Source organism: Tasmannia lanceolata, unplaced genomic scaffold (genome assembly GCF_043159265.1).
Source record: "Tasmannia lanceolata isolate RefF3 unplaced genomic scaffold, GAP_Taslan_0.1 ptg000016l, whole genome shotgun sequence".
NCBI classification, from domain to species: Eukaryota; Viridiplantae; Streptophyta; class Magnoliopsida; order Canellales; family Winteraceae; genus Tasmannia; species Tasmannia lanceolata.
The window spans coordinates 7125605-7146338 of record NW_027518693.1 but is presented as its reverse complement, the minus strand read 5'-3'; the positions used below and the strand labels follow the sequence as shown (position 1 = coordinate 7146338).

General features: G+C 37.4%; 1 protein-coding gene across 1 annotated transcript; it reads right to left on the bottom strand.

Annotated features, from left to right (window-relative positions):
- Nucleotides 1–4323: 4323 nt before the first annotated feature.
- Nucleotides 4324–20350, bottom strand: ATH13 (ABC2 homolog 13). Its single transcript, XM_077356962.1, has 20 exons — nt 19772–20350; nt 16901–17036; nt 12882–13048; nt 11079–11199; nt 10844–10944; nt 10244–10342; nt 8596–8706; nt 8425–8504; nt 8203–8272; nt 7770–7843; nt 7266–7335; nt 6457–6545; nt 6242–6366; nt 5758–5838; nt 5614–5674; nt 5477–5531; nt 5283–5381; nt 5071–5160; nt 4747–4806; nt 4324–4645 (listed from the first exon to the last, which is right to left on the bottom strand). The coding sequence occupies exons 1-20, from the start codon at nt 20231–20233 to the stop codon at nt 4529–4531; spliced, it is 2268 nt and encodes a 755-aa protein (XP_077213077.1). The 5' UTR covers nt 20234–20350; the 3' UTR covers nt 4324–4528.
- Between the last annotated feature and the right edge of the window lie 384 nt (nt 20351–20734).

Here is a 20734-nt window from a genome sequence, read left to right as displayed (position 1 = left end):
CCTCTTTTCATTTTAATTATTGTAATTGTTGTATTCGTTTTTATTTGTTCATGTATTAGTTATTTTCGAAATTTGATATAGTCTATTAGTGTATTAGGAATCTATTGCTATTGACTTACAGCATCTTGCTGTGATTACTGTGTTTTGCTGATTAGGCTTGTTTGAAGCTCTATTAGGAAAAAAAAGATTTGTTTATCTTTTTGTGCCTTATAATGTTGAGACTTTGGATCAACCAATACAACTTTGAGAAGAAATTGACTTGGATGAATCCTAATGATTAACCAATTGGGTCTCAAATGAGGACATTTGTACTTAATTTATGCTATTAACTTGGTGGACATAATGATGTGAACATAGATGACTCTAATCCCATTCTGAATAGGCATCCCATTTGTAAGATTAAGGCCTACAAAAGCCAAAGGTTTAGCTTCTTTTAGTTATCACAGGCCAACAAGCCAACAACAATGGGTGTGACATCCATGCGACACACACCAACAATGGGTGTGACATCCTCTCTTTATTAAAAGTACGGTATGGCCCGCACCATAGGAGACTGTCCATTAGATGGGCCACCGCCTAAATAGGTTGTGGCCCAAAAATCATTTCCATAGGTTGACCCTAACCCTCCAATCTGAATATTAGAGGTTTGATCCTAACCCTTTAGAAATCGGAGCGTTAGGATTAACCTATGGAGATAATTTTTGGGGCACAAACTATTCAGGCTGTGACCCATCTAACGGATGGGTTGGATCATCTTATGGTGCGGGCCATACCGTACTTTTAATAAAATGAGTGCCCTCATCAAAATACAGTAGTGCTGATAACATTTCCCTCTTTATCTTCTATTTCCATTGCTTCAAACCTATTTCCATTTCAAATTGGAGTGCGAGGGTTGCCAGTGCCTTAAGAACCCATTTCCATTTCGAGTTGGGGATGAAGGTTTCAATTTGCATTGGAGTTGGAGGGAGGGTTGCCAGGAGCTTAAGAATACAGTAGTGCTGATAACACCAAATAATATAAAAGATTAGAAAGCTATGTTCAAAAAATATGAATGATTTAATGGAAATTACTTTTTTAAAGTGTATTGAAGATGACGCCTCTACCTATCTATAGTTAGAAAATCTTATAAGAGAAAACAAATTGAAGTTCATCAACTCTATGATAGAAAATAAGAAGTTTTGTTGGCCTACTTATACCTTCTCAACTCTATCTTGGCTCCCATGGTGTGAATGAATAGAATAGAGAAAATATTCTAGTGTTTGATCAATCACACTAATAGAATTGACTCCGTCATGCTAAGTTGGAGCCCAATTGTTTTCACATGTCCTAACCGTAAAATGGTGCAATCAAATGTCAATTTAGGACCTTGGATGCTATGGGTATGTTGCCATATGCTCATTCTTTGTAGCCCTCTATCTGCAACCCACTGATTGAACCACTGATATCATTTCATTAAGTACAACTTTACATAAGTGACATCTTCACAATAGCTTACAAAATAGAAGGATTCCATCACATTAATTCATTTTTTGGGGAGAAGAAGGCTTTTAATCTGCTTCTCATACTATCATTCACTACAAACTATAGTCCAACTATTATTATTGGTGGAACTAATCCACTCCTCGTGAAAATGAATGAGATCCACCGAAGAAAATAATATGGATCCAACTAACGTGAACAAGTGCACAAGATACATATAAGGCCATGTTTGGAAGCCATGAAAGTTTTTCCATGGAATATTAGTTTATCAGTAAGGAGGGTGTGAGAGGGAGAGAAATAGAAGGGCATGAGTGAGGAGAGGATGAGAAGTTGCTGAAAAACATGGAAACAACAAAACTATACTCAAAATAGAGTTTTTTTGTTTTCCTTGTTTTTCAGCCACTTCTCATCAATGCAACAAAATACAATTTGCAACAAGAGGGAACAAAGTTTCTTTTTCTATCTACCAAAAAAGGTTTCTTTTTTCTCTTTATAATTAGAGAATTTCTTGTCACAGAGTATTATACAGTTGGGAAATGATATCAGCACAACTAGATTTTGATATTTTCGCTAACCTATCTTGTCTTTTCTTTAGTTTACTAGTGAGACCTTTTTGGGAAATGTATCAAAATATGGTTGTGCTGATAACATTTCACATTCTTTATTGTAATATCTTTTCATGCAATATATTGACTATTGAGGGGCCATTTGGATATTGGGAAAAATGAATCATGGAAAAAAATATTTTTCGTAGAAAAAATTATTCTATTGAAAAAAAATAAAAGGGGGGGGGGGGGGGGGGGGAGAGAGAGAATATGGGAAAATTCAATGGAAATAATGATCATGGAAAAAATATGTAAGGGTCTAATAAGCTTGCAATTTACTTTGAAAACAGTGATTTTTTTTGTGAAAATAAGTAGGAAATGTATGGAAATTTTTTTCCAACCAAACAGCCGGTAACTTGATTTCTTTATGAAATTTATTACAGTCGGACCATAGAAAATGTTGACCGAAGAGATGGAGGCAGGAGTTGGAAGCTTGATGAAGTAGAGTCCACTGGCAAATGTTGAAGGTTATGCTAATAATGATTTACTCTTGACTCATTGTACTCATGACCCGGCTTAGAATTTCATGTGATAAAAAGCACTACACTATAAGACGACTTACATGAGTAGAGAATTTACAAAGGTGGGCTGGAGAAGTAGGCATGAGGACCAAAGTGGTACCAATTTATAAAAGAAGAATGAAAAGAAGAATACTCACACTCACCCGCTCAAGAACCTATTATCTTAGTGATAATTTCCTTAGCGCAGGACCTAATCTATAAAAGCAAGACTAGAAACAGGCCATCAGTAAGAGCAAGCAGAAAAGGGGACAGCAGTAGGAAGGAGGACAAAAGCAAGACTAGTGCAAGACCCGCTCAAGAACCTATTATCTTAGTGATAATTTCCTTAGCGCAGGACCTAATCTATAAAAGCAAGACTAGAAACAGGCCATCAGTAAGAGCAAGCAGAAAAGGGGACAGCAGTAGGAAGGAGGACAAAGAAGCAGAGACAAAGCAAGTAGAGAGAAGTGAAGTCCAAGGGGAACTCTGGTTCTTGACATCCCATTGAAGCTGTAAACATCTTTTAGAGTGAATGATTGTGTATGTGTGCGCGCGCGTGTGTGTGTGAGAGAGAGAGAGAGGATTCTAGCATGTTCCTTTTTCCTAGAATATACCCACTAAGTCATGAAATAAGTTAGTATTCAGTCATTCAGCTTTATCATTTTGACATTTTTTAACTTTCACCTTCTTCATGAAAATTTTCCAAAGGATTCATTAGCCAGTCCCAACTAGTTTGGGACAAAGGCTTAGTTGAGTTGAGTATCCAATCTTATGATATGTACAATCTTTGACATGTCATGTTTATTATGATGACAGGCTTATTTGAGCTTCTTAAACTGTTATCTATTATTTCAAGATCTCAAGATGCAGAATAATCGTTGATCCAGAGAAAAAAAACAGCACTCCAAATGAAGTTTGTCAAGCCTTCATCTGACTTTCCTATGTAACCAGTTAAGAGGCCTTGCTCTGAAAAAATGGTCGTTACAAAGGGCAGACATTGCCCTAAAAAACTTACATAATTCTGTATTCTGTTTAATGGAACGTAGAAATGATCAGCACTGCAATGGTTTTATAGCTGCACGGTCGTATTTAAAGAGCTGTCAAAAGGATATTGTAGTTCCCAAAAGCTCTTACAAGCCTATTAAAAAAGAAAAGACAAGCTAGGACCGTGCAACTACAAAAACATTGCAGTGCTGATATCATTTCCCTTGTTATAGTTCTCATTTCAAGGCTAATGAAGTTCCTTGCTCTTCACTTCATACTTTATTTCTTGGTATATCAACCCTCACACAACACATACACGGAAATCTTAATGTCGGTATCACTTAGAAAACGGTTTACAATGAGCTTTTGGGGTCATTTGGATAAACGGATTTTAGAATCCTGGATGGAAGATGAGGAGATTGAATGTTTCACCCTTCTTTTGGTCAAGAGGGCAAGAGATCGTTCCGCTTCCAGGTTTTAGAAATCTCTCTAAATCTCAGGATGGGAGAGAGATTTCTAAAACCTTGATTTCTTACTTAAAATCCAAGAAACACTGTCCGGACAGGATACAGCAGCCTGATCATGAACTCTCTTTCAGACTGTTTTCAAACTAGAACCTGGACTCTAAAACACACACGTATCCAAACAGCCCCTTCTTTTTTTTTAAAAAAAAAACAACGATTTGTGTTTAGAATGAGCTTTCTAGATGATGAAAGGTCCAATATATAAGCAGCGTTTACAATGAGCTTTCTAGATGCTAAAAGATCAAATATATATAAGCCAACATGAAACAAGAAACTATGCATAAATATATACATCAACCTGAAATTTACAAATTCCCGCTTGATCATGAAGCTATCATAAAAAAAATTGCATACTACAAAAGGAAAAGGTAAAATAAAATACAGAGAAGACATATAGAAATAACAATAATGATAACAAGATTCACTCACCAATGGTTCAAGCAGTGCCTGTTATAAGCCTCTCCTGTTGATCTAATTTTTTTACCTTGAGAATGCCAAAGAGAACTTGAGCAGTGAAGAATGCACACATTGTGTATGCAGCCATGGCAGGCACCTAAGTCAAGTCAAACTTTAATCAGCAAAAGCAAATAAAATCAAGTATGAGCAAGATATTATCATGACTTACAAGAAACGTGACACAATGGAATTGCTTACACGAATAGAATTGAAGTACAAAATTGTAGCAAGGTTTATCAGGCTTCCGGCAACTACCACCTGTCATTTTATCAAAGAGAATTTCTTAGTTATGGAGGAAATACTCAGTGTAATAAGACTACATAAACGATTCTTCATAGAAACTTATTAAGGCCCTGTTCATTTGAGATTGTGACAATCGATTGTGAGCCCCAAACCTATTATTGGACTCAAATTTAAATGTAATTTTGAGTCCAATAATAGGGTTTGGGCTCACAATCGGTTGTCACATTCTCAAACGAACAGGCCCTAAATATCTCAAAGTGAGATGTCATGAAAACTCACATTTCCGATCGTCTTCTGAACAGTTGCAACTCGTTTGAAAGCCCTCTCAGACTCCAGAGTACGCACCCGAAGCTTCAGATCACCTTGCTCCTGTGTAAAAGAGATGAAAATGCGGTTAGGGAAGTAAAGTGTAAAAAAAATATTCATGGAGTACCACATTGATTTAAACCACCAAGACCAAAGCAGAGTAAGGAGTTTTTTTAGTTCTCTACCAAGCGTTGAATAATGTCAGCAAGCTTTTCAACTCTGTCGGCCTGTCTAAATAAGTTGTAGAATGCACGGGACTGCCGTTTCCATCTATTTTTGAAGTCCTGTAAAATATACAATATTTGCTACGAAAAATGAGAACCACATAATCGCAAGGGACGTGATCACAATACAGTTAAAATTAATTCAAGAAGCTTGCCTTCACGATAACTTCAAATCCTGCTTCGCGAAACCTTAGCAATTCCATTGCATAGCTACAATACAAAGTTAATACAATTCAGTCCCAAGAAACTTGTGTACCACCAAGAGGTTTGCACATCTTAAAATCACACTCACGGTTTAGCAATCTCCGTAATATCGAATCGAGGGTCAAGGCCCTTCCCTATGCCATCTAATACTGCACGGTGACGATACTTTTCTGAGGAAAATTTTGCAAATATCAATACATGGAAATGAACTAGCTTGGTTTTGTTAGCAGACCTGAAAATGCTCTAACAACAAAAGTGAAGGTGGCAGGGAAGCGGAAAGGTTGATCGGCAGCAATGGCCAGTAGATCTTCTCCTGTAATAAAATAAATAATACTTAATAACAAGCACCCCATTCCAAAATTTGGAAAACTGAAATATCTACCAGCGTGCATCCTTAACTAGACACTATTAGAATTGCACAATTATCTGACATACATGTTGAGTTCTTATATTCGGAACAAGGTTTAAACTGCCGAAATACCGAAATTCAGTAAAGAAAAAAAAAATCATTATTGTGCCGAAATTTCGGCAGAAATTTTGGATTTTGGCCGATTTCGGATTTATCTACTTTCGGTGTCGGTCCCAACTGAAATTTAAATATTTCGGCTGAAATTTAAAACCATGATTTGGAATTGCTTCAATGTGTATGTAAGGGCATAGTGGCATGACACACATTTATAATTTTACATGAATAATAGCAATGTCACATGTATTACCAATTGCCGCTAGTCGTTCCTTCTTTTTTTCTATTCTTTCCTCCCTGCTCAACTGCTTCTTGAATCCTAGTTCAGCTGTTGCTGCCTCTCGCTCTCTCCTCTGAGCTGCAAGCCGCTCTTCAAAGCTGCGGTTGGTTAATGGTCCATAGGTCAATACAAACAGTCAAACACAATAATTAACTCAGTATCTTTTTCTTTTCTTTTTTCTAAAGCACCTATTCAGAAAGAACTGTGCCGTCCTTCTGACTGCTGTCATATCTCCAGTAGGGACAAGAACACCCATTCTAATCATTGATTGAAGCACCTGTACAAATACTGAGCTGTCAAACCAGTCGTGTCCTCAAAAATATAAATGAAATTCCACACACACACACACACACACACACACATATATATATAAAGTTAAATATTTGCTTCTCGGTAGAATTGGACAGTTCATAGTGTACAAATACTGAGCTGTCAACTTATTTGTATCCTCAACATATAAACGAAATCCCATACATTTGCTTCTCGATAGAATTGGATAGTTCATAGTGTACAAAACTACAAATACCGGTAGCATTATAACTAACACACCTCAGGTATGAAGTGTTCCTGCAATTGTGGCATGGTTGAATACTCTGGTGAGTTCCAAATTTGAACATTCAATAATATTTGGAAGCATATTTTTCTTCTTATATATTTAGATCTAAGCAGAAAAAAAACACTAGTCTTCCAGATACAAAATTACGTGAAGGAAATCACATTCAACAAATGCTCAAGGATCTACAGGGCTGAGTTCATAAAGACATAAGCAAATACTAATGCTTCTGAAGTCTGTAGAAAACAAATCAGGGATAATTTTACGAGAAGTCTTGTAACCAGGTTATAATTCACAGGGAAACCATAAAGGATGGGCATGTCACCTAGGCATGAATAAATGGCAATTTAAAAAAAAATTGACATTTATTTGAATACTCTGAATGAGGCAATGCCACTTATTGCGTCATATCCACGAATCCAGAGGAAAATAGAAGAAACTCACCTTATCTGCATTCTTCTCATAAACACCGTAGAATGTTTCAAGTAAGCCTTCTCTGATATTTGGACTGATACTGCAAACATTCCAAAATAGATAGTTATTGTTACATGGACAGCATAATAATAGTAGGATGAAACTCCAGAAAGGAGACACTGTCCAGTTTTATGCCACACATATCTCCGATATTTCCAAAATATCGGGTTTTTATCGTGACAATTTGATAAAACGACAAAATCCCAAAATAATTCAGAGATTTAAAAAATATAGCGATATTTTCTTTTTTATCATAAAATATCGCGATAATATCACAATATTATCCCGATATTTTATTTTATTTTTTTTCTTAAATTTTATATATTTATATATTTTTTAAATATTTTTTTATTGCTTTTTTCCTAGTATAAACCCAAAAAATAAAAATAAAATTAATATATCCCGAGATTGTCCCTTACTGAGAAATTCCCAAGAATGATATTTGTGACATAAGTCCAGTTAGACATTAAATACCTTCCCATCATGCCAAAATCATAGAAGATAAGCCTTCCACCATTCACATCATCTACGGCAATATTTCCAGGATGCTGAAAAGGATAAAAGATGGCAAAAGGTAAATTGAAGTAACCAGTTTAAAACTTGAATAGCCCTGAGGACAGAGCTTCACCTAATATACTACAATCCCTTAACGTTGTGAATTTCTTAAAATATATTTCATAATCTATTCTTTCTTTCCACTTTTCCAGACTTACTGAATGACATTTTAATTTTAGACATTTTACATTTAGTCGAGATGTATATTTGCGATAAGTAATAAACATCAATGGAATTTGATTTCGCTTTCTAAGTTCACAACTCGGGAAAGTTTCCCTATTAGTTCCGCTATTTTTTTTCATTGCACTCCAGCACACCAAAAATTTAAGCAGAGATCTAAAAGGAAACTCACGGGATCAGCATGGAAAAAACCATGTGATAAGATCTGCTCCAAGTAAGACTCTACAGCATATCGACCCAGCCTGTGGAGACAGCAATGCCAAGATTAAACAGTATTTTCACCACATGACATGAGAATAGCAATTCATACTCACAATATAACAAGAAATAAAGAATGAAATGTTAAATTTTCTGCATGAATCCATCAAGGCGGACGGCACAAGGTATTCCTTACCTTTGGCGATCAACACCGAGCTGATCTAATGCTCTTATTCTATTTATTTTTATCCCTGGGACATATTCCATTGTCAAAACCTACAACACAATATAAAGATCTATTAAACAAATAAATAAATAGGCATCAAGCATACAGTGTCTACCAGTTGAAATTCAGCAATCATTGAACCTGTGGTGTGGTGTATTCCCAGAATATTGTCGGGACTTTCACATAATCCATGTCTTTGAAGTTATTTGCGAATAGTTCGGCATTAGCAGCTTCTTTGATATAATCAATCTCCTGAAAACAGCTATGGATATGATCAGCTCTAAAAGCTAATAAGTAAAAGCCGTAGACTCCTAAGATTTAAGGGCAAAAAGTAAGGCAGAGCATCAAAGTGAAATTGGCATCTGCTCATCTAAAGATTCTTCACTAGAACATATTGTTAGGATTACGCATAAACTAAAGGTGGCCATAGTAAAGATCGTTGATCATTCATGGTGGGGCCATGTCCAATTGACTGGTCCATAAAGAGATAAACATCTATCAGGAAATGTAAAAGGAGAGTTTTTAGGACAGAATCATGATGGGAGTGTTCTCTCGTTTAAACTCCATAAACGTTGCCCTCTGGTCCCTGATCACGCACGTCCAAACAAAAGGAGAGACGAGCAATGTTTGCAATCCACGGCAAACGACTGGCACTCACGGCCCCCATCGCCATCGAGCGTGAAGTGAGTATACTGTGGCTTTGACATGTTTCTTGTGCTCCCAGGATCTTCAGAGGATTAGAACAGAGGCAAATGAAGAAGGGACGATCACAGGAAATCCATCAAACGGCAACCGGTATGTAGTGTTTATCTTTATTACATAAGAGTGGTAAACAACAGATTTTCTCAAAGTGATTCGCCCAAGATCTAGTTTCAGAGTGCTCCTCATGATAGAATGCTCACACTTTTTTTTTTTGAATGGTAGCAATTTCATTCAAGAAAAAAGACCGAGATGGTCGAACAGAGGAACAAAAAGGAACCAGATATGGTTACCTCAGAATAAAGAAAAAGAAAAACATAAACATCAAGGATAGAACACTCACACATATACATTACATCAGCCATTCCATGTCTCCTAGCAAAAAATACATTAATTTTGACAAAACCTATATTGGCATTGAGGCAAGATCAATTTGATGTCATGCTACAGCTTAAGATTCAGTTCTGCCCCAATGAGTATATGGGACAAAAAAGAAAATGGAAATGAAGCTACATCATGCCAATATTAGCAAATTTATGAAAGATAACATCAATCAGAGATCTCTCTCTTTACATCCAATGGACGGCCATATAACTCTAATGCTTAGAACAAAATTAAGAGGAAAGGGAACACTAATGCTTAGAACCAGAAATAATAGGTTTTATCAGGCAGCAAAAGTAAATGCATCGACATTATTGTCCAAAAATTGAAGGATGCACATGTGTGGATTCATCTGAGGAGGACAGGCACATATTGAAATCACATAAATTCCCAACACCAGCATAGATAGTTGACTTGTCTCTAACTGTTCATTTAAAATGGTCCTCAAGTCATGGTTTTTCTTTAAATGCCATTTAAACCTTCTATCTGAGGTTGGTAGAGTGAAAGATTGCTATTTATTCTTGAGTTCCTGTTTGAATATATGGTGTCCAGATAATGGATACAGGGGAACTAGACATATGAGAACAACAAATCCTAACTACATATGTACTTTTTAAAAACCATTTCAAGTTGACAAGATTTCAGCCGTCATATATAGTTGTTTGCATGAAGAACAATGTAATGAAACATTCAAGGGGGGAATCACAACCTGATATAGAACACTTGCACACTCGTCATAAATAGCAACCCAATCCCTTTTAGCTCCATCTGACTTCGGATCAATCTTCTGAAGATATTCGGCAATTACCTGGAGAGACCACAAATAGTATGCATTCAAACCATGACTGTTCTCATCCATTTAAGAATCAGGCATATTAGAATGAAATTATTGAAATTTAGACAATAGTGTATGGGCATAACTCTCAAATCAATTTTTTATGACAGGGTATGCCCACCCCAATTTTTAGGCCGTGACTAATCCCTACGGATGCACGCAATCACCCGTACACCACGCGCATCGGGTAAGCCCAGGGGGATTCGAACTTGCGTCAATGGGGAGATAACCATGACTTTAAGCCAAAGAGTCATACCCGTACGGGTTATAACTCTCAAATCATTCTAGGGAAGAAGTAGAAAAAGTAAGCATGCCAACATGTCTGGCAGACATAATAGCATGAACTTGGGGGCTGAAGAAAAGGTGAAATATGAATTTAAAGAAATAATGACACAGCTTTATATGATTTCTTAGAAATCTGCAGAGAAGTAAAGAGGAGAGTACATAAAATACTTTCCTATTTAAAATACTAACCCTCAGGTTCTTCAGATCAATATCAAAAAGATCCTTGAGACCAGGCCTCTGTACTTTAATCACAACTTCCTCGCCCTTCAATCTTGCACGGTGCACCTGGCCTGCGTAGAGAAAAATTAGTATTTCCAGAAAGTTCATTCGTGAACCTGATATTGCCACCATTAAGCAAGAGGGAAGAATTGACAACTGATCAAAATCCTGTCACATCAAAAGTAGAAAAGTAAAATAAGATTACCAAGACTAGCAGCAGCTATTGGCTCATAGTCAAATCGTTCAAAAATATCATCCAAGCGGGCTCCGAGTTCTTCTTCAATTATAGACACCGCAGTTTCCGATGGAAATGGAGGAACTTGATCCTACATTAAAGATAAACATTTTCATTGCAATGACCAATGGACCAAAAAGGAAGCGGAAAAGGTCCATGACTGGGAAGAAGACCAACATCTTCTGCCTTGTTTGAATCAACTAAGAAATCCGTCTCAAACCACCCAAATGTAACATGGAAAATAAACCAAACCTCAGTGCCATTGGACCCAAATCCCCAAGTATCATCCATAAAAAAATATGGCACAAAGGAATTGGGCATCACCAAAAGGACACCAAGCAAAAACAAAAATCATGACCTATACTATAGACATAGAACCTTGGGAGTATTCGTTAAAAAACCAGACAAGAAAACCAGCCTACAAATGAAACTATATTAGATGAAGATAAAAATAGGCTATTGATATTTGCACTACCACCTTTTGATAATTGCACTAACTCACCTTGTCTTGTATATTTTTTTTTGAAAGGTAACAATTATATTCCATAAAATGCAGAGATTACAAAAATAGCACAAGGGACAAGATGTCCCTGTGGTATACAGATAATCCCAGCATCAAAATTTAAAAATTCTCCAACGTCTGATCAGCGATGATAACCACCATATCTGATCGTCTCGCCCCGTCCTTTGCTAGGATATGCCTTAGAATTTGCCATCCGCCTCCTGTGCACTAATGAAGGGCAAATTTCCTGAATGAGATCCCGGATCTCGTCCACCGTGTTCGCTAGACGCCAAGGACCAGCAGAACGATTTTCAGCCCACGCAATGACATTTGTGGAATCCCCCTTGACAATGAGAGGCCCAGGTTATGTGCATGGTACTATCTCAAGCCAAATAACAAAGCTTTTGCCTCCGCTTCATCTGAATCACAAAAACCCACTGGCCCAGAAAAGGTCATACAAATAGTACCTTTCGAGTCACAGATCACACCCCCAATTCCTCCCAGCCACGGGTTGCCCAACGAACTTCCATCGAAATTGAATTTAAGAAAGCCTTCGGCCGGAGCACACCATCGCTGTTTGATACTCATTGAGGCCCTTCTCTCCGTGAGAACCGTCATGCCATGTCTTAAGATCTGGTTTACAGAGTATGGTACTCCCCCATTGCAAGTAATCCATCTAATTATTGCAATTTTGACTGATAGCGAAATGCGGGATGCAACCCTGTTTTTTCTTCTAAAAATTCAATTATTCCTTTCAATCCATAAATGCCAAATAACAGCACAGGGATAGAGCGCCACATCTTCTCCCCTATGCATCCATTAAAGCCACTGCCCCAAAATGTTAATAATTCTGAGATGCTGTTGGGTAATACCCATGACATTCCAAAAAAATTTAGAGTATCCAACCAGTTGTATTAATTAACCAGCTGTCAAAGATTTATTCCAATTCTCAAAAAGCTCCCAGAAAAAGTGAATTAGTGCAATTATCAAAACATGGTTGTGCCAATATCAGTAACCTAAACTTAATTTGAAGTTTAAATAAATGGATGCCCAACAATCTAAAATGGAACTTGTGCACCATATATAATGCAGAATAACTACCAAACGTAATACAAAGGAAGATCTTTATTTATGTCAACATGCTGATAAGTTATTTATGTCAACCTCGTGTGAGAATGCTATTTTCAACCAATTCCATTTCGACTGGAGAACTGGGTAGGACAAGCAATTGTAGAAGCATAATGGTATTTCCATCAAAGGTTGTTTTTTACCTGAAGTTCAGACAATTGATCAACATATTCCTGAGAAAGAATGTCCACCCTCGTGGAGAACTGCTGCCCAATTTTGATGAACGTCGGCCCTAGTCTCAAAATACTTTCCTTTAACCACTTTGCAAGGGATTTTCGTCTCGCCTTCTTTTTTTCTTCAGTCATTCCTCCTGCATATTTCAAAATGGTTCATTAAAACAAAGAAATGGAAAAGTGTAGATAATGTAGCTTAATTAGTAGTCTAAAATAAATGGAGGAAAGTGCTACATTGGTCAAACCTTCTAAGAGACCATTGACTGCCATATTTAAACTTGTATGAATAGGATGAAGAACTAAGGAAAGGCATAAGAATTAGTGTTTCAAAATGTAAATGCAGACTAAAACGAGTACTTGCTTGACGTGGCTTAGACGGGTCATAATTTCTAACAGAAAATGCATGAAAACTATTAAAATACAAAATAATGTAAAGAAATTTAGGATTAGACAAAATAAAATATATGACGCCAAGATAATAGAAACACAAATTTGATTTAATAAAAACAATGGAGAGAAATAAAATCATGGTAGTCCCACCCTCAGTATGTAGCACTTGTGAGACAAAATGCATCGTGGGCCCACCCTTGGTGTGCCACACTTGTGAAATGAATCATGATGGGCCCATCCTCACTGTATAGCACTTACGAAACAGACTGGGTTTCGAGAAGTGTTGATCCATAGTGAGGCCTAAAAAAGAGGGATTCTAGTTGTAAGATATCTAATGAAACCATAGCTGAAATTGAGATCTCATTCAGAGAGAGAGAAATAAAATATCTAGAGTTTCTTTTTGAATCCTATACGGATGATCCGATCCGCAAGGACCATGATCGGGAATTCTTTGATCGTCTTTCTCCGAGGAAGAAGCAAAACATAATCAACTTGAATTCGGGACAGATGACCATGGAGTAAGTGAACCCACCTTTAGGTTTGTTGTTTTGTGTGCCACAGGTGGTTCTTTTCTCTCAAATAGGAAGTGCACTCTGCTCCAGGTCCTTTTGCTTTCAGGACTAGGAAGCGTAGGTCGGATACTAAAACCATGAGAAGAAAACATGGCCCAATTTCCATTTCCAGGCAGCCAATACTGACTAACCATTTCACAGGAAATGCATCCACTAAATAAAACAGTTTATAAGATTCTAAATGATACTTTCTTGATCGATAAATAGTAATAGAAAAAAGGGCAAGGCCGGATAATAATGGCCAATCAGATCAATGGACCTAATCATTATTAAGTGTTGTATGGTGGACCACACTTCTTTAAAAGAAAACGTGAATTTAAACGACGTCGTGTTTTCCTATGATTTCCCCAAGATGTAATATTTAACGTCTTACCTTCCGAGCCCAAGGTTTTAAATTTCGGTTTCGATCGTCAGAGAGATGGAAACGTTTCGGATCCATTTGAAATTTTTGGTAGAAACCTTGTAAAATCATGGAAACGTATGGAAACATATGCAATTGATAGCATTTTAATATGAAACTTCGGGAAATGCTAGAATAAGAACAAAGATGCTCTTAGAATCCATCACATAAGCAAGACAACCATCCATAACGGTTTAACAACATCGAACACCTAATAACATGCACGATAACTGATTTTATTTTATTTATTTTGAAAATGGTAGCCAAATTTTATTGATAAAAAGACCGAAGTGGTCAAGATACAAGGTGGAGATAAAGAAACATAGAAACAAAGAACAAAATGGAGAGAGGGCTAAGGAGGGAGAGAATTGAACTAATGATTCAGTACAAACCACATTTCACATGTAATGATGTAAGTGATGTGACTATTTAGGGATTTGCTAGGAACCATCGCAGAAGGCATTTCGCGGACCGGCTGTTGCATGAGAAAGCAGCCACATAGGCACAGATTTTGTCTCATTCATTAATTTATCTGAGGTGGCTGCTCTCTCATGCAACAGCCGGTCCGCAAAAGGCCTTTTGCGGTAGTCCCCAGCAAATCCCAAATATTTATACATAATACATAGACCACATTTCATATGCACTTCATATAAATATAATTATATAACACAGTGATATAGCGTGCATTTATCTGAGGTGGCTGCTCTATCATGCAACAGCCGGTCCGCGAAATGCCTTTTGCGGTAGTCCCTAGCAAATCCAAATATTTATACATAATACATAGACCAAATTTCATATGCATTTCATATAAATATAATTATATAACACAGTGATATAGTGTACCACTAACACACTTACGATTTTTATTTCGTATGTATTTTGGTTTCAGTATGCATTTCAATGGGGATGGAGACATAAACATTACTGCCATTTCGTGTTGGTTTCGGTGGAAATTTAAAATCAAGTCCGAGCCGATGTTACCTTTATACAAGTTAGTTCTATGATTTGTAACTTGGAAAAAAAACTAATTCCAAGATGTCTTTCCCATTTGCAACTTATTTCCTATAAAAAATGGTTAAAGTACTTTAGTAAAGTATCAAGGGAAATGAAGTTTTAACTCAGATTGGTAAGTTACCTTATATCAAAGGAATTAGGGCTTAGGTCACTGATCGGGAAACTTACCTAATAGCTAATACTTGAGCGTAGTGGTAATCATGGTTTTAAATTTCGGTTTCGGCTAAAATTTTGGACTTATCCGAAGCTGAAATTTCAGCCGAAATCCCGAAATTTCGGGCGAAATTTGGTATTGCGCATAAAATCCCGGATTTTTTGGGAAGAAATTTCAATCGAAATTACCGAAATTTCGGGCAATTTCGTTCGAAATTCTTTAACGGAATAAAAAAGTATTATTTTATTTTAAATTTTGACGAAATTTCGGATTTCGGTCGAAATTTAAAACCATGGTGGTAATACAATAAATCTATCGACAAGTCGAGCCTAAGTATACGTTAGAGCAAGACGAGATAATCCCAGTCAAGCGCTTACTCTCTTCTCATTGGACAGAAGTTCTTCAAATAGTTAGGTACTTGAAGAGGGCCCTTGGTAAAGGTTTATTCTTAAAAAGACATAATCACATGAACTTGGAAGGGTTCACTGATGCAAACTAGGCTAGATCTCATACACATAGAAGGTTGACTACAAGATACTTCACTTTTGTTAGACGAAACTTAGTGTCTTGGAAAAGCAAAAAGCAGGATGTGGTGGCTAGATCCTGTGCCGAAGTAGAATATCGAGCTATGGCTCATTCGTGTGGGGAGTTGACCTGGTTGAAGTCTTTCCAGAGTGAGATTGGCTTACCTTCCTCGTCTCCAGCTTCATTATATTGCGATTTGAGATAATAAGGTTGTTGTTAATATTGCTTCAAATCCAGTTTTTCATGAGCGGACGAAGCACATCGAGGAGGATTGACATTTCATTCATGAGAAGATTTTGAAAGGGGAAGTATGTACTATTTTCACTAGATCAGGAGACTAGGTAGCCGATATATTTATCAAACCACTGGGCAGAGCTAAGTTGAATGTGATGGGCAAGCTGGGGTTGTATGACATATACACTCCGGCTTGAGGGGGAGTGTTAGAAGAGTGGTGTAATTTACATACCCGGCCAGGGGTATTCTTGTTTTTTCACATGTAACCCTAATAACACATACATTAATATAATATATCTTATGAGAGGGAGAGGATCCTTTTTCTCACTCTCTCTTTCTCTCCCACTTCTCTTCTTTCTCTTTCTCCCATGGAAACTTGAATACCTAGAACATGTTGCAAGGTATTTATGAGAAACTTTATAACACAGAGGTCATTTTCATGCATCGCAAAATATACTACAGTCAGATATCATACAGAAGTAAAAGGAAACAGTTCGTTCAAAAGATCAATGTAAAAATATGCTGCTGGATTTCAAAGTTAGAATCAGAGAGAAGAAACTCCGCATACTATAGTTCAATTTCCAAAGTAAGAACATTCATGACTAGTTAGGAAAAACTAAAGATTTCATTCTGAAATCCTTAATAAAAACCCAGGTTAATGTGTTTTGATAATTCTGATGTTTGGGAACATGAGACTGACCTCGATAAGAGAACTTCTGGTTGACAAGCCAAGCTTTAAAAAGAAAAGTTAGAACAGATCCCCATATTTCCAAGGTCCTTTGTATTGTTGAATAAGTTTTGAATCTGTTCCATCGCCCACCCGGAGAAACGGAAACCTGCGCATGTCCATAAATACTGAACTATAAGGGCGCTTGACTGTAAAGAAGTGAGAAAAGGAAATCGCATGCATTCTTTGATAATTGGATCCGTGCAATTTGAATGCATAAAGGAAACAAGAACCTAAAAACCTCTACAATGACAAAAGAAACAAGGGGTGATTTCCTTTGTAACACTAAGAAATAAATGGCACTGCAAACAAAAATAAGCACCCATAAAACTCTCAATAGAACAAGTTAGCATATCAATTGTAGTAACATCACAAGTTATTGCACTAAATTCTAAAAGTGGGTAACGAAAATGTTCCTGCAAGATGATCTGCCAATTATGGATTCTAAGAATGTTAAACCACTAAAACTATTCATAAAAATGTGTAGCTTACAAAATTAACTATATTTTGTAAATTTTTGTGATCATCGCAAATTATTGAAAACTAAAACTCAAACTACATATTTCACTGGCAGCATATAACTTGCATCATGTTGGACATGAAATTCTCAAGATGCTGTATAAGTTTATCCAAATGGGCACATCATAAGTGAGTAAACTTTAGAGTTTTTTGCATCCATATACATTGTGATAAAATTTATGCTCGGAAGTTTCACCAGAGTGCTAGATTGGGCAGAGGTAGTGATGCGTCATTTCTAACCTTAATCTTCAAGAAGAAAGAGACAGAGGAGCTTAAGGGTTATCAACTGATTAGCATCAGAAAGAGTGTCTTTACATGATAAATGTAAAGGTACTTGCCACTAGAGTTAGTGTCCAAGGTTCATTCGTCAATGGAAGACAAATTCTAGATGGAGAATTGATAGCAAGCGAATGTATTGATGCTCACCACAAGACCGTGACAAGTGGGATCATTTGCAAACCAGATATGGAAAACGTGTACAATATGGTGGGGTGGAATTTCTAGATTCTATGTTGGGGAGACTTGGCTTTGGGGATTGTTGGCCGCAATTGATGAAAGTTTGCATATCATCAGCTTGGTTCTCAGCCCTCATTAACAAAAGTCCAAAGGGTTTTCTTCAAGAGTACGAGAGATTTAAAGCAAAGTGACCCATTATCATTTATTTTCACTATAGTGGCTGAGGCATTAAGCAAAAATAGAGCCATCAAGAAAACTAAAAGCTGTCCTTTGGTGCTATGAGATAGCTTCTATCCAGCAGGTTAATTTTACCAAGTCAGTAGTTATGGCGGTGAAGAGAGAAGATCAGTAACCGGTTAGTGGAAGATGTTGCTAATATCCTTGGCTGTTTCAGATCTGATCTCCCTAGCTCATATCTTGGCCTCCATTTGAACGTAAGAAAGCCAAACAAGACTCTTTGGAATCCAGTAATGGAAAGGTTTGAGAGGAAGCTCTCATATTGGAAAAGGGGATATTATCTCTTGGTGGTAAGATAGCTTAGATCAAATCATCCATATCCAATCTTTTGATTTACTAGATGTCTTTGTTTTCTTGCCTATATAGTGTCATAGAGCAAATGAAGATCATTCAAAAGAGGTTTCTATGGAGTCATAGGGAGGAAAGCATAGTTTTAAAATTCCCATGCATCATCACGGACTCCCCCGAGTCGACTCCCTTTTACCTTGGCCGCGTTCCGCATTTTACGCTACACAGTCAATAAAAACTCCTTTGAACCTTCCGAATTATGACCGCATCAACCGAGAACTCGGCCAGGTAGTGCCAAGTCGACTAGGATTTTCTTCGACTGCAGAGATGAACCAAGCTTTTTGACGCAAATGGATGTTGATGTTTGGGTGAAGTCAGTTCATTGAAGAGAAATCATTGTAAGGAAGTAGGGCTTGGAAGGAAATGGATGGTTTCTGCAAAGGTTAGCAAAAGGAAAAAGTATAAGAATATGGAGGCATATGGATGTTATTGCAGAAAATTTCGTCATATGGACTAGATAACAAGTAGGGAGAGGTCATAGGGTGAGGTTTGGGGAGGATAGTGTAGTGAATCCCCACTAAAGATTCCTTCCATCGCTTTTCAGATTAGTTGATAAGGAAGCAGTGGTAAGCTCCCGATTTAATCAAGTTGGTGCGGTTGTAAGTTGGACCTTAGAAGTACAAAGCGGGTGCAGAGGCGGAGGCGGGGAAGCGTGGGGGTCAAGAAGAGTCCAAGGCAAACCTCTGTGATTCTCCGCAAATGAGAAATATATCTGAAGTTTCACTTTGTTTATGAACTTTCAATTCAAACTTCAAAGGTAGGCACCAATTTATGCCCCATTTATGCTTGCGACACCAGCATTAATGCAGTCTTTTGGAACTGGAGAATTAGTCTCCCTAAGGATTGTAGAGGAGCTGTTAGATGTGATCAAGTTTGAATTCCCTATATTTGTAGCAAATAATGTAGTGCTTTTTCTTGTGAAGGGGGGTTTCTCTTTTTTTTTATTATCTTCTTGCATTGTAGTGGGTAAGAGGCAACGTTTTATGTCCTCCTCTTGTAATTCTATTTTCTTATTACTAAAATTCAAGGCGCCGCCCCAAGTTCCTAGATAAATTCCAGGTTAAAAAAAAAACGTATGCCCCATTTCTCAGGCAAACCTTCAACCAGAGCTTTGCTTCATACTTGTCAGCCATTGTTAACTACTAATTTCTTTATGTTGCCACCAGTCACCTTTTTACATCAATTACAGTTTCAATGATAAAACTGAATTGACAAAGGGGGAAAAAAACAACGACGTTTCACAAACACAATAAAACAAAACAAATATGATAGTATTATTTCTACCTCTATCCCTTTTGTTTTGTTGCGCTTAAACCAGGCGTCTTCCTGCCCTATCTCTTCAACTTTCTTCTTCCTCTTCACCTCTGACTCGGCCTCCGAAACTTCTTTCGTTGCGGCACCGTTCCCATTAATGTACTTTGCCAAGCTCCCATTACTCAATCCATTCCCACTCAAAACCTCTCTTACACTGCCATTAGAACTCCCTTTTGATCCATTATACTCGTAGCCACTTTCATTACCATTCCAATTATATGAATTCGATGATTCTTTCTCTTCTCCTTTTACTTCAACAATTGCAATCTGTTCGTCCGGGACCGCTTTGGATCCGAAATTCGAAATCGATCTATACTTTCGGTTCTGGAATTGGAATTTGATGAGTGGAATTCGGATTTTTTGGCCGGTTTTTGGACTGAGAAATGAGAGTTCTGGTAGTAGTGGGGAAGAGGCAGCTAAAGAAGCGGCCATTGCTAGGGTTTTGGGAGGTGTTTGATCAAACCCTAGAATTCAAACCCTAGAGGAAAAAAAAAGAGAGAGTGGGAAGCGATGAGAGTGAAATTTCAGTAGAGAGGAGAAGTTTGAGACGAGGCAGAAGAGAAACAAAAGGTCGGGTAAGGGGGTGGCTCTGGTGAGGACACGTGGCGCTCGGAGGATGAGTTTTGTATTTTCGGAGATTTTGATTGGTGAGAATGAGAGTCTCTCCGGTTGGCACGAGTCACGACAAGAGCCAAAATAGTGCAACTATTGGACGCATTTTTTGTGTGGTGCGACTTCTTTGTAGTACATGGCCACTGTTGTATGGTGGGGCCTGGGAATATGATTAATCCAGATCGTTCATATGATGGTTCATAGATTAGATCTAGAATGGCCCGTGATGTAGTGCATATGTGGCATATGTGCTTCATGATCCTGTTGATCATGGGCCATCATAGAACGGCCCAGTGGGTATAGGTTTGATATAAAATGAAG

What these genes read in the sequence shown, in the direction of transcription:
- ATH13 (XM_077356962.1), bottom strand. Translation starts at nt 20,233, where the DNA reads ATGGCCGCTTCTTTAGCTGCCTCTTCCCCACTACTACCAGAACTCTCA. An exon ending in TGTTGTTAGAGCATTTTCAG is followed by an intron (nt 5,675 to 5,757) that starts GTCTGCTAACAA and finishes GTCACCGTGCAG; the next exon opens with TATTAGATGGCATAGGGAAG. An exon ending in CTGACATTATTCAACGCTTG is followed by an intron (nt 5,161 to 5,282) that starts GTAGAGAACTAA and finishes TCTTTTACACAG; the next exon opens with GAGCAAGGTGATCTGAAGCT.